Source organism: Misgurnus anguillicaudatus, chromosome 21 (assembly GCF_027580225.2).
Source record: "Misgurnus anguillicaudatus chromosome 21, ASM2758022v2, whole genome shotgun sequence".
Classification (NCBI taxonomy): domain Eukaryota; kingdom Metazoa; phylum Chordata; class Actinopteri; order Cypriniformes; family Cobitidae; genus Misgurnus; species Misgurnus anguillicaudatus.
The window spans coordinates 29,023,913-29,038,149 of record NC_073357.2 but is presented as its reverse complement, the minus strand read 5'-3'; the positions used below and the strand labels follow the sequence as shown (position 1 = coordinate 29,038,149).

At 35.3% G+C, this 14,237-nt stretch overlaps 1 protein-coding gene across 1 annotated transcript; it reads right to left on the bottom strand.

The window, feature by feature from the left end:
• Positions 1 to 7,143: 7,143 nt before the first annotated feature.
• mpdu1b (mannose-P-dolichol utilization defect 1b) lies at positions 7,144 to 9,768 on the bottom strand. The gene is made up of 7 exons (XM_055201059.2): positions 9,606 to 9,768; positions 8,697 to 8,762; positions 8,456 to 8,588; positions 8,207 to 8,292; positions 7,992 to 8,110; positions 7,793 to 7,903; positions 7,144 to 7,662 (listed from the first exon to the last, which is right to left on the bottom strand). The coding sequence occupies exons 1-7, from the start codon at positions 9,727 to 9,729 to the stop codon at positions 7,543 to 7,545; spliced, it is 759 nt and encodes a 252-aa protein (XP_055057034.1). The 5' UTR covers positions 9,730 to 9,768; the 3' UTR covers positions 7,144 to 7,542.
• Between the last annotated feature and the right edge of the window lie 4,469 nt (positions 9,769 to 14,237).

The following is a 14,237-nucleotide window of genomic DNA, read 5'->3' as shown; positions in this document are numbered from 1 at the left end:
ATAAACAACTTGGTCACGCAAGACCAACGTTTTCACTTGTGATAATTTGAAATAACTTATAAAAACATATTGAATTTTTTTACTTAATTTGTTAAGTTAGTGTCTTGCAACTATTTTGTGAAAGTGAGCGTCTCTTTTATCCCAAACCCTTTTGACGCATGTGCAGCAGGCATGTATTTTGCATGATGCACATAGGTTCACATGACGCAACAAACACATATTTTGACATGACGAGCAACACACATGACACTCTGAACACTTATTTTGAATCCACGTCCCTTGGAAGAGAAGTCCCCTCCGCCAGTGGTGTTCCTCACACAAAACTTGAGTGTATGAGTGTCAGTTTAGAAATCACAAGAGTGTGTTAAAACAGTATGTTGAGAGTCATAATGTATTAATGTCATATACATTTTCCATATGTTTATAATGTTACCCATTTCCATATGTGCCTTTTTCACTCTCAAACTGACCTACACCAAAATGGGAATGTGTGTATATTATGTTTCATCACTCACTTGTACAATGGCTTGTCAGTCATGCCTTACAGGTTGTGTACGCACAGGTGAGTGAGTGGGCGTAAATTTTTCTTCCTTTTTTAACAGAGCCGCCACGGTTGGTTGAAATGCCACCAGTGCTGGATACACGCATGTGTGTGAGTCAGGCAACACGAGGACAGCCTGTCACGCAACAACAAGAGGGTGGACGGACTCATACGATAACAATCTATGTTGTGTCTGCCACTTGGCAAATGCATTTAGGTTCATAAAATATGCAACCTGTTAATCAGCACTGTATGGATAATCAGCTTTCAATCTGTTCTGATAGGGCCAGCTGTCTTACGTCCACACATAAACAGTGAACCTTATTACAAAGAAAGAAAAGCAATATTTAGCGACAAATCTGTGCCATCAGCGAGATGTTTTATCAATGTATCTTGAGTAGACTTCAGACATCAAGATTAGGATACTATTTCAAGCAAGAATAGGTGTGTACTTGTAACTTTTCCACTTATTCAGCTCAAAATAAAACATATGGATTCTAGTGTCAACAAAACATATCTACTTCAAAGGATTGGTGTTGGGCCACCTAATGGTTGTCAGTGCCTGGGTTATAATTGGTTGTTTTTGTTCAACTTAGTAACCAAATTTTCTTGTAATAATAAATCAAAGTATAGCTGCAGAGGAAGTTGGTCATTACAGTTAAGTTAGGACTTAAAGACTTTCTCCGAGCCCTTTCAAAAGCATCCATAGAGGGCAAGTTCAAACTAGGAGTAAATCTTGTTTCGGTACATCAGAATCAGCCTGAATATGTTGTATAAAAGAGACCCCTGAGGTTGAAGCCCACCTTTCTGAGCAGCTGTGGCAGGCTTTGATGGAGCATGTGTAGATTTCTGTTGGGTAAATGTGGTTAATAGAGGAAACGTTTGCCCGGCAATGAAAGAGTGATTGACAGCTAACACTAATGAGTGCACCACACCCTGGGCTAGACTGGTCTTGCAGCAAATTGAAAGCGAGGGAGGTGGGGTGATACACTAGAGAGGCAAAGTGAAACAAGATACTCAGGATTACTATTTACATTAAAGATAAAGTCATCATCTGTGATTTTATACATCAAACGGTACTAAAGTTGACTTTTTAGAGTACGACTATTGATTTTTCTAAAAAGAAGCTGACAGCTAAAATCGTAAGAGTTGTTGACAAACCGGTCTGGCGCATGAACTCTGCCGTTATAGGCCAGATAAAGCAATTGTCAAGCACCTTACATAGTTGGGGGGTGGGTGGTCGGGGGCGTGGGCTGGGGGTGGAAACAACTGATTAAGAGATATGCATATGTGATACAGTCTCCTTCCAGGTGAGATAAGAATATGGGTCATACACTGAGGGCTTCCCAATAGAAAAACATAAGAGAGCACACCACAGGAAAAACAACTGCTCAGTATCCCAAAATACAGACAGCAATGCTTACATTATTTCTTATTAATCGTAATTAGTCATCAACATCTGGCTGTTACATGTTTTGACCATGTATCCAACGATATCTATAATAATAGCATGTTTATTTAACTGTCAATAAACAACAATAGACAGACCACAGAGTCATGAAACCATGTAATCTTTTAAATGGATACTGTTGTGCTTGAGTTGTTTTTATTGACATTATGTGTTTCATATTGATAGTTAAAAGACACTTGCATGCAAAGACTGTGGGAAGTTGCTTTAGATAAAAGCATCTGCTAAATGCATAAATGTAATGCCAACTTGTATCATTAGCTGGCCATTTATGTAATCAAAATGGGAGTGAGAATGTGTTTTGCAAAAACACAATGGGTTTATTATTTTTAATGTGTAATTTTAAACAACAAAAAACAATAGGTGTGTTTGGCATCAAAAGCTCTTTGGCATTCCCATCATCGAGAATAGCCGGTTGCAGTCAGACGAGGAGTTGAAAAGAAAGCTGTCAATTTGGACACCCAGTACACCGTAAAAAATTCCTTGTTGCACTGAAATGTTTAAGTTTAAAGAACTTGAAATAAAAATTTATTTTAACAATTTTGACTCATTAAAGGGACATGCCACTTTTTCATCAAATATCCTAATTTTCCAGCTCTCCTTTTGATTTTTACCGTTTACCGTTTTGGAATCCATTCAGCTGATCTCCGGATCTGGCGCTACCACTTTTAGCATAGCTTAGCATAATCCATTCAATCTGATTAGACCATTAGCATTGCGCTAAAAATAACCAAAGAGTTTCGATATTTTTCCTATTTAACTACTCTCATTCTAGCGTAATAATCAAGGACTTTGCTGACGTAACATGGCTGCAGCAGGTGTGGTTACTTTCAATAGCAGGGGACTATTTTCAGGCGCTGCGTTGTATCATTGCGCCTCCTGCGGCCATGGTGCGGCGGCGGGGTTCTTGATTGTTGCGCCAGAATGAGAGTATAGTTCCTAGCCATATCTGCCTAGAAAATTGCAACTTTTAATTTTCCGTCTTTCTTAGTACACAATGTAACTACAGAAGAGTCAAGTTTTAAATAGGAAAAATATCAAAACTCTTTGGTTATTTTTTAGCGCAATGCTAATGGTCTAATCAGATTCAATGGATTATATTAAGCTATGCTAAAAATGGTACCGCCAGAGATCAGCTGAATGTATTTCAAAACTGTAAAAATCAAATTTTTAACTCTAGGGGAGCTGGAAAATGAGCATATTTTCAAAAAAAGAGGAGTGTCCCTTTAAAAGTTGCTGTAAATGATAAAAATATAGTTGTAATAACTTAAGTAAGTAACTCAAGAAAGTTAAAATGACTTTAAGTTGTTTTAACTTAAAGATTTAATTGCAACAAGCACTTTTTACATTCAGTACCACATTTAAAAGCACTAGCTACATAAGATCAATAAAAATGTTTATTGTTGATATGCAATAAAAGCAAGTACCGTTTGTTTTTAGAGTGTATATTTCATATGAATACATTATTTTAAATTTAATAGATTATGCTTTCAGTACAGTACCTCTATACAAGAAATAGTAAAAGATGTGACCCAATATAAAATTATGCAATTGTATTAAAAGTGCTCATACTGTTATGCTGTCGAGGATTTTTCCATTTACTGTACACAAAGCTGTTTAAACGCTAACACACCTCCTGTAAACATACACTTAAGAGTTCAGTTTATTGGGTACACCTGTACACCTGCATGTTAATGCTAATATCTCAGCAGCCTTAAAACTTGCACACAAAAGCAAGGGGTTTAGTTGCCGTTCTCAAACATCAGAATGGGAAAGAAATTTAATACGATGGACTTTGTCTGTATACTATTGTTGGTGCCAGATGGGGTGGTTTGAATTTCATGAAAATCACCATTTTCATCTTAAACCATCTGACAAAAAATGGCATGAAAAGAATATATGTGACCCTGGACCACAAGTTGCAGGGATATTTGTAACAATAGCTAAACATTATATTGTATGGGTGAAAATTATATCTTTTTTAATGCCAAAAATCATTAGGATATTAAGTAAAGATCATGTTTCATGAAGACATTTTGTAAATTTCCTACCTCAAATATATAAAAAAAGTATTTATCATTGGTAATATGTGATGCTAAGGGCTTTATTTGGACAACTTTGAATGTGATTTTCTCAATGTTTAGTTTTTTTCTGTGTTTTTTGCACTAATCATAAACATTTAAAGTAGATCAAAATTTATTTTTGACATTTATAAAAGGTCATGATCCACTTCAAATGTAGTATAGTCAACAGCCATAGTATCACTGGTCTACGTCAACAGTTCACTGAAAGCTACAGGCAAGACAGAGATGACTGACTAATACCTGACTAATAAAAAGTACAAAGCATTGCAATCATTATAATAGCTTTCCGTTGCACGACGCTTCTCTTCACAACAGCATATAATCTACTTGTCAAATTTAAGATCAGAATCAAAGACGACACCAAGATTTTTAACAGGGGTGTGTATTTTTGCAGGTGGGGCTCTAAACTATTGGTAAATAGCCAGAATATACACAGTTGTGCAAAAATGTTATTTACCTGGAGAAGGTTTTAATATCCAACATTTAAAATTATCCAAGCATTCAAAAAGGTTTTAAAAGAGAGGTCAAGAGCAGGTTTCATGCTGTGCATCAGCATAAGATTTTAAGAAATGGTGTGTTGGTTCCCTAAACTAGAAAGCTAAATTCAAAAGTACAATTGGTCCTTCATTTAACATTACTGATCTCTAATGCAATGCAGTTTGGTTCTAATGTGTTGTGACAAAATAAGTCAATAAATCACTATTTTGACTTTTTAAAGGTTAGAGAACCAGAGGGGTGTAAGTAGCATATCACCAAGTTTACAGGATTGTCAGAAGAAATAAAATGACCATGGTTTGATCTTACTTTTTGTTCTAATTTCAATCTTTTATAACTTTAAATTGATTAAGAATTCACTTCCCTGCTAAAAAAAACAATAGATACCAACACAGAAATTCTATTGGATTTAATGGGAATTTTGTTGTTGTATATAATGGTCTCTGTGGGTTTCTTCTGCTATGTGTTGGGTTCTATTGGTGGGGCATTAAATCCTATTGGAATATGTCCCAAAACACAATAAAAAAGAAATTTTGTAGTGGTTTAAATGGTAAAAGCTAATGGAAACCATTAGAATTTCTGTGAAGTTTTTTCCAGCAGGGTTGTGTCCTTTTGGCAGCAAAAGAGCTCATCAAGAGCTTTCATATTTCAATTTTACCCAAAATGTCACTTATGCCTTTCTTCTTCTCACCGCTCAATTTGCTTCCCAAAGATTAGTAATGACATATATAAGCAATTCTAACTGCCCTACTTTACCAATATTTACTTTTCATAATAAAAAAAACCCTTTTACATTTATTCTGGGTGTTAATATTTTGTTAATCTCTCAGACTACCAGCAAATTCATTCTTCTACAGTATATTACACGTAAAGATGTCCAACTGACATGTCTCAAAAATGATTGCAAGGTGCATGTTAAAACATGGACAAATTTATTGTTACCTCAAAATGAGGCAGTATAATGTCTTTAATTTTATCGAAAGCAAGAATGTCAGAACAGGCAGAATTAAACGCTACCAACTCCTCTGTCTAAACCCACATGAGGACTAAATACAGCCAGTTTTTGACACATTATTTAGCTATTGATAGAAATCTCATCTCAACACTACTTTGGTAAGCAGTAATAGAAGTACTAAATAAAAAACACAAATGACCATCCACTTTGATAAGCAGCTTAAAGTTCGACTCATTAACTTAAAGCTATTTTTCTTAACAAAAAAAAAACTAAATTTAGTTTTATAAAAGAATTTAAAGTTTTGTTAAAAATATTTTTACATTATGTCATTAGCATTAATGCAGCAACTGCATAATGTTATCATGTCCACATATGTGCCCATCCCTGTAAAAAAAAAGTTAATATTTTATTGTTGTTGTTTAAATTATGCTACATAGTGTAAAGAACATTCTGTGAATATATAACCTTAAATGTAAACATAAACTTAAAATCTTAAATATTGATAGAGTAAGGCAATGTCAAAGACTGTGATTGAATTATAGTGAAATCAAACATTGATGCTTTTAAATCTCATAATTAGATTAAGAGACTTTAGCCTGGATTTCAAAGACAGGGTCACATATACCACAAGTGGATCAACAAGAGTGAAAAACATATCATTTGTTTTAGCACTGACTCTTTGCCTCTCTCTGGTGGTGTGAATATGTATGACAACTGTAGCCTTGCATTAAAGGTGATGACGACTGAGACATAACTTTAAAAATAGAATTAAACATTACATTCTATTTTTTCTACAATCATTTGTGTCACCTTCTACAATAAATAAATAAATAAAGAGTAATGAAAACAAGGCAATTGTCAAAAAATAAGCTGCAACTTTGACACTTTATACACCTATCTGTAAGATATTCACATTGAAAGAAAGAGGAAAATAAAGTCATTAATATATCATGTGCAATTTTTATAATTCAAACTTGCATTTAATGGTTGAATAATACAATCTATAAAAAAACAAAAAGTGATTTATATCATACTTGATTTTCATGTACTAGGTCCTACATTGAATGACAATACGAGCCACTTTATATGACTCTCAACAGTTACATGACATTCCGACATTTAAAATTAAAGTGAATACCCAGAAGACTTACTTAAGTCTCTGTGCAACCCATAAAGAAAAATGTCTTTATTGGGGGTTAGAGCAAGCTTTTCTAGGTTTACCAGTTTTGCATTTTTTGGAAGACTGTAAAATATGCTATATGATTTGCCTACACAAGGATAGCAGGTCCTTTCTGAGGTTCCAGCATGACTTCTATTAGCATGTGATGATTTTTTAATAAAGTATGCACAAAACAAGCTTTGTATAATTTTAAAAAACGGAAAGGCTTTTTTGCATTCTGCAGCAGTGAAATACACGCATCAATATACAGAGACTGAATAAATAAGAGCTAAATGTACCATGAACAACTGCAATCCGCTCTTAGCAGAGGTGAAAGTGTTAACAAGCAAAAAAAAACACGAATTTCAGCAAATATGCATTCAGGACATTACTGTGAAACAGTATTTATGTCAAAAATGACACATAATGATTGCTTTATTAAAAAAAAACTTGTAGATTTATACTTTTAGGGTTGAAAGTAATAATACTTGTCCCCTTGTTCCCCTACCTGAGCTTAGCTATGGTCCAAGAAATTGCCTAATCCACAACCCACAACCACAAGAATGAGAGAATAAGAAAAAGGCGTACTATTATAAAAGAAATTCCAGACCCTCCCTAAACAGTATTGTGGATTTTTGGTCCATTTTCAGGCAACTGGAATATGTAAAAGTGAGCATCTATTCAATATTTAGTCGCACTGATATGAGAAAAATAAATACCATTTATAACCGATTAAGGGACAGAGCTCAGTTTTACTAGAACTATCATTTTGATTGGGAGAAATCTGATCCCCAGTCAATTGTTTACCACTGAATTCCAAATCTGTCTTCTTTTCTTCTACTACGCCTTCTTTTTAAGGGCAGATGTGCTGTTCCAATAGTAAAGAACCTGAGCTGCAATTACACCATTACAGAAAGAAGAGATGACATAAGTGACAGCCATGAGGAGATCTCCCGTTTCCTGTACAGAGACAAAGGACACAGATCGTAAAAACGGTCACTTCTCTACAGACCTATTTTTGTATAATATACAAAAGCCAATGCAGGTCTTTTATACAACTTAATACAACTTGGTTTCACTGTGGTTATACCTGCACTGTAGTGAATATACGTGCTAGAGAGCCTGCAAACAGTAGAAAGACTGAAATGGCTGACAGCTGCCCAGTGTGACCATTTCTGTAGTTGGTGCCAGCCTGAATTAACTACAAAAAAAAGAACATCACATAATATATTTTGGATAAAACTGGGCTAACTGTTGAACAGTGTTGTATCTCTTTTTTACAAATGTACCCGTCCAATGATAATTGCTGGCATATTCGAGGCTTGCATGGTAGTGACTATGTCCCTGTGGGTCAAGGGGGAGATGAGGACCGCTAGCAGACAAGAATAGACGATCACAAACCCCAAACCTGCAAATGGGTGTAAGCACAGTGCAACAGTGACGTATAAAATGATTCAGTCAAGAATCACAGAACGTTAAAGTATAACTGAAAGTGTCTCCTTACCTTTGATGGTGTTTCCTGCATAGTGCTGAATGAGAAACCCAATAGTCACTGTCTGAAGCATAAGGAAAAGAGCCTCACCCCAGGAACTGTAAAAAACACAGAAATAAACAAAACACTGGAATTACAATTGATATTTATAAAATGATTCAATAAATGTCATGTAATGAGCAAAAAAAAAACAAAAAAAACACAGCAATGTCACTATACATATTAGATAAAAGGCCTGTGTGTCATTTTAAATGCACGTACCTGAAAGGAAAACTGTTGACTATACTATAGGCCATGGTGCTAGTGATCGCAAACAGCTCCAGTAATATAGAGTTAAAACTCAGTCCTTCAGCACTTTTTGCACCAATCAGCTTGAGAATCTGAGGTAGTTTCACTATTAAGAAACATTCATGAAAATAGAAGTTTTAAAATGCTTTTGTATTGTGTGTGTATGTGTGTGTGTGTGTGTGTTGTAAAGGTGATGGGACAGACTTTTCCTTACCTAATACAGAGCCAAGAATAATCCCAATGCCTAGGCCTTTGCTGATAACAATCTTTAGACATTCCACTGTAGATTACAGAAAAAGATAAGTAAAGGTAGTGAATTATATGAATTATATCCAAATGCTTTCTGCAAATAGGGTTTTGCCATTTAGAAAGGGTTGGGAAAATGTAAATTAAAGTCTTTTAAACTTAGATAAAAAAACAAAACATACACTTGAATGACTGTATAAAGACTTGCATACAAATTGTTCATGAAAATCTGAGAAGATCATACCAAAAGACACGATTTCTAACAGATTTACGGAAACTCCCGATCATTTACGAACACAGGACGACGCATCCAGTAAGAATGTGCCATGTGTATGCTGCTGTAGTTCCGCCTCCTAACTTCAAACAAGTGTTATAAAGTAATGAAGCTGGTGACTTTACTGACTTCAACGACAACGAGTATTTATTTGATAAGTAAAAACTTGTAAACATATAATACCTCAAATTGCGAAATATCTACGATCTATCATCCCTACATAAAATATTATTTGTGTCGTTATTTTAAAGTGTCTCATGTCTGTGCAGTGTATTTAGACTTGTCCATGAACACAAGACCTTATGATAAATGTGGTTAAAAACATAAGTTGTTAAAAGGAGAGAAATGCATTCTGGCATAAAATCGTTATCAGTTGCTGTTATACCAAGTAGGAAGTAACGTTAGCCATATATACTGTAAACTGCAAACCCGCTGCCTTCTTTCTTTCTTGTTTTGTTTGTTTTAGGTGTAACTTATGTGGATGTCTTGTTGTAAATGTATATGTTTTGTTTCCTTGCAAAAAATACACACTAAGTAGGAAGCACTTTAATGTCATTCATTCATGTGTAAAGTTACACTTAAACTAGTGGCATTAAGTCTTACCGTGCAGAAGATTGAACTGTAAAAAAAATTCGTCAAAGCATTTTTCTGGCATTAAATAATTAACCAGTATATCTTTGAAAGGATCCATGAATGATGTTTGCGAAGGTGCCTCTGATGCCGCCATGATGCTAATGGTAAACTGTGACGTCACGCAACATCGTCCGTCAGTTCTTCTTCTTCTTCTTCTTCCCTTTTTATGGCGGATGGCAAACAACTTTTGGAAGCATTACCGCCACCTACCGAAATGGAGTGTGAGTCTGGATATGTTTAACACTAGCTATGTTAAAAAAAAAAAAAAAAAAAAACTATTAGATACATATGACCTACTCTATATTCTCCTAATCAGACCCGTTTCTTCCAAAAAATTAAACAAATACCTATAACAAACTTCACTTGATCTTTTCTGAAGAATTACTTTTGTTTTTAAATGTTCACTTTCTATCTCCATCTCTTGAATTAATTGCTGTCTCTCCTGGTTAAACTTAATACAATGTTCTATAACATGTTCTACAGTCTCATCAGCATCACAAACACTACACTTTCCATCAGCATGCTTTTTTAAAAGAAATAAAGTACTAGCCAAACCAGTGTGTCCAAACCTCATCCTAGAGATAATGTTTTCTTCATGAGTAGATCTATTAGTTGGTCTTGCTTCGCCCACAAACTTTTGAATACTGTAATATTTTCTACCAGAAATATCATTATCCCATTCACTTTGCCATTTTCCCTTATACTTTAATTTGATTATGGTTTTAATTTCAGACTTACTATGACTTATATTCATTGTAATTTCAAGAGATTCACATGCCTCCTTTGCATTCTTATCAGCTAATTCATTCCCCCGCACTCCTAAATGGGCTGGAACCCATAGAAAACTGACAATTATTTCAGAATTTAATAGTCTACTTATTAACTGTACAATTTCTAAAACAATATCTTGTCTGGATTGAGACATGGCACCTTGAATGCTCATCAATGCAGATACTGAATCTGAAGCAACCACAACCCCATTCCTAGGTCTATTACTCTCAACCCAGGACAAAGCATTAAAAATTGCTAGTAACTCTGCTGTATAAACTGAAAGATCATTACTCAGTCTTTCTTTTTTACAAATATTGAGACTAGGAATCACAAACGCAACACCAACTTTACCTTCTATTGACTTTGATGCATCAGTAAATATCAACATTTTGTCTCTATAAACATCTCTAACATAATGTTCTACTATTCCACTGTTAATTTCCTCACTCAATTTTAACTCTAAAAGATCTAAATCAATTTCAGGGTTTCTCAATATCCACAATGGAACTGTTGGATAAGACACTGTTGGACACACATTAATCAACTGAAGACCAATTTCACTTATCTTTTGAGATATAATCCACCCAAAACTTCCACTTTTGGACTTCTCTCTCTCTTGACAATGACTTAAAGATGTTTTACTTATATGATCTTCATTTTGCCCTCTAAGATTAGCCCAATAAACCAGCGTTAACTGATCCCTCCTGATATACAGAGGCATTTCACCCATCTCGACCTGAATTGCATTAACTGGGGTAGTCTTCATAGCACCACAGCATAGCCTCAATGCTTTATGTTGAATTACATCCAATCTCATTAAAAAAGACTTAGCTGCAGATCTATAAGCTACACATCCATAGTCAAATACAGACCTAATGAGGCCAATGTAAATAGCTCTTAAGGCTGGTCTATTTGCCCCCCAATCCACCCCACGCAAGCATCGCATCACATTTAACACTTTTTTACATTTTTCTATCATTTTCTGTATATGTACAGACCAGGTAAGCCTTTTATCAAACCATAAACCTAAATATTTAAAACAATCAACTCTTTCTAAATCTGCACCATATATCTTCAGTTTTAAATCTTGAGGAATATTTCTCCTGGTAAAAAATACTGTTTTAGTCTTATCTATGGATATTCTAAATCCCCATTCAAGGGCCCACTTTTGGACCACATCCACTGATTGTTGCATCTTCTTCACAATAAAGTTAACATTTTTACCCCTCTTCCACATAGCCCCATCATCTGCAAACAATGCCACATTAATTGATCTCTCTACGCTTTTAAAAACATCATTAATCATAATCAAGAATAATATTGGACTGATAATACTACCCTGAGGTGTACCATTTTCAACTACATATTCAGTACTATATTCCTCATTAATTTTAACTATAATTCGTCTACCAGATAAAAAGTTACTAACCCATTGGAACATTCTTCCCTTTATTCCCATCTGTCTTAGTTTAATAAGAAGACCTTCCCTCCATACCATATCATAGGCCTTTTCAACATCAAAAAATATGGCCAAAACTGTTTCCCTATTAGCCTGCGCTTTCCTTATTGAATCTTCCAAAGCAATTACTGGATCCATAGTCCCCCTCCCTTTCCTAAAACCACTCTGATAACTATTTAAAAGATTTCTTGTTTCTAACCAGTAAACCAGTCTGTCATTGACCATTCTTTCCATTATTTTACCCATTTGCGAAGTTAATGCTATAGGTCTATAATTACTTGGGCTCTTTGCATCTTTTCCAGGTTTTCGAATAGGGATAATAACAGATAGTTTCCATTCTGCTGGGATGACTCCCTCTGACCATACTTTATTGAATAAACTCATCACCACTTCCTTCCCTTTATCAGACAATTTTTCTAACATAACATAACAGATCTTATCCCTCCCTGGGGAAGACTTTCCAACCTTCTTTAGAGCCCTATTAAATTCTTGTAAATTGAAAGGAGTATTTAAAGTTTCCCCATCTCCAGTTTCCTCATATAAAACATATCTGTATTTTTTTATTGTCATTTCTCTTCCTCTCTTTTCTTCCTGAGTAAGGTTCTCTGAGCTATGCACCTTTACCAGTGATTTCGCTATGACCTCTGCTTTGTCTTTACTCTTTGTGATAACTCTTTCCTCATCTATCATAACCGGATACTCAAACTCCTTCCCATTCCCTCTCATCTTCTTAATCATGTTCCATACATTTTGAATTGGAGTTGTTCTCTCTATTGAGTCACAAAACTTTTTCCAATATTCCCTTTTTGCACTTTTGACAGTGCGCCTCACCACAGCTTGACACTGCTTATATTTAATCAAGTTTCCAAAATTTAGCGTTTGCTTTACAATTTTAAAAGCCTTATTTCGATCCTTAACAGCCCTACCACATTCCTCAGACCACCAAGGTACAATCTTTCCTTTACTACCCGTCTTTGACTTGGGAATGGATAGCTCAGCAGCTCTAATTATGCTGCTTGTAACTAAATAACACATAGAATCAACATTGCCACTATCTCCAATCTCCACTAAACTACTCTCACTGCTACTAGAAAATGTTTCCCAATCTGCTTCTCTTAAAATCCATCTTCCACTTCTTACTATTTGCTCTCTTAATAGCTCAATTTCAAACTGAACCAATACCGGATAATGGTCACTGCCCAAAGTACTTTCATCCAGTACCTCCCAGCTACATCTGCCTGCTAAGTTTTGAGATACTATTGTGAGGTCTATAGCAGATTCATTGCCTCTTGCAACATTTATTCTCGTATAAGAACCGTCATTCAAACATACAAGTTCTTTTTCATCTAAAAACTCTTCAATTACATTACCATTTAGGTCATTCTTATCTCCCCACAGTGAACTGTGCGCATTAAAATCCCCACACCAAATGACCTTACCACACAAACCTTCCCAAATCTCTTCCAAATGCTTAAACTCAATCTGTTTACAAGGATTATAAAAATTAACCACGCTAACATTACCTTCTTTAGTCCATATCTCAATACTTATATATTCCAAATCATCACCTTTCTTTAGCTCTCTATATTGTAATCCCCTCCTAATAAAAGTAACACACCCTCCACCATTACCCCCCACTCTATCTCTCCTAATACTAGTGTAACCCTTAATTACAAAATCAAGTGAATCCTTTAACCAGGATTCCTGAACACAAATCACATCAGGCTTATCATTTAAAATTTGTATGAAACCTTTAAATTCTTGTCCGTTAGCTATGAGACTTCTAGCATTCCATTGTAAGATCACTAAGTTTGACTTATCAATGGTGATGCTGTTACTAACTCTGAGGATTCACCCACTCTATTCAAGTCAGCATAGATCTTTTCCCAAGATAAATTAGCAAGATTTAAGAATTTTGCTGCAGCCTTCACTACAATTCTTATTTTCTCTGTCCTGTTTTTAGCCTGTTCAGTACAATTTATTACATATGCTATAAATAGCACTAAACTCTCTGAGTTAATCATAGTTTCCCTATGTCTTTTCTCCTTATCCACTTCTTTAACAGCTTCAGCATACGAGAGGTTTTTATTTGTTTTTACTTGCTGCACAACTACAGCCTTTTTCCTCGCTGGACAACCACCATATGCGGCTGTATGATCTCCACCACAGTTACAACATTTCCTCACCGCTCCATCGCCACACTGACCATACTCATGGTTACCTCCACACTTACCACATCTCTGACTACCTTTACAAATTGCAGCTACATGACCATACCGCTGACACTTAAAGCACCTGATTGGAGGAGGTATGTACTCACGCACATAGAAACTCATAAACCCGACCATAATCCTTTCCGGTAGCCGCTGCTC

Coding starts and splice junctions, on each gene's coding strand:
- mpdu1b (XM_055201059.2), bottom strand. CDS start 9,729: ATGGCGGCATCAGAGGCACCTTCGCAAACATCATTCATGGATCCTTTC. Junction 8,589..8,696: donor TATTCTTGGCTCTGTATTAG/GTAAGGAAAAGT, acceptor GTTTCTTAATAG/TGAAACTACCTCAGATTCTC. Junction 8,111..8,206: donor TGCAGGAAACACCATCAAAG/GTAAGGAGACAC, acceptor ACCCATTTGCAG/GTTTGGGGTTTGTGATCGTC.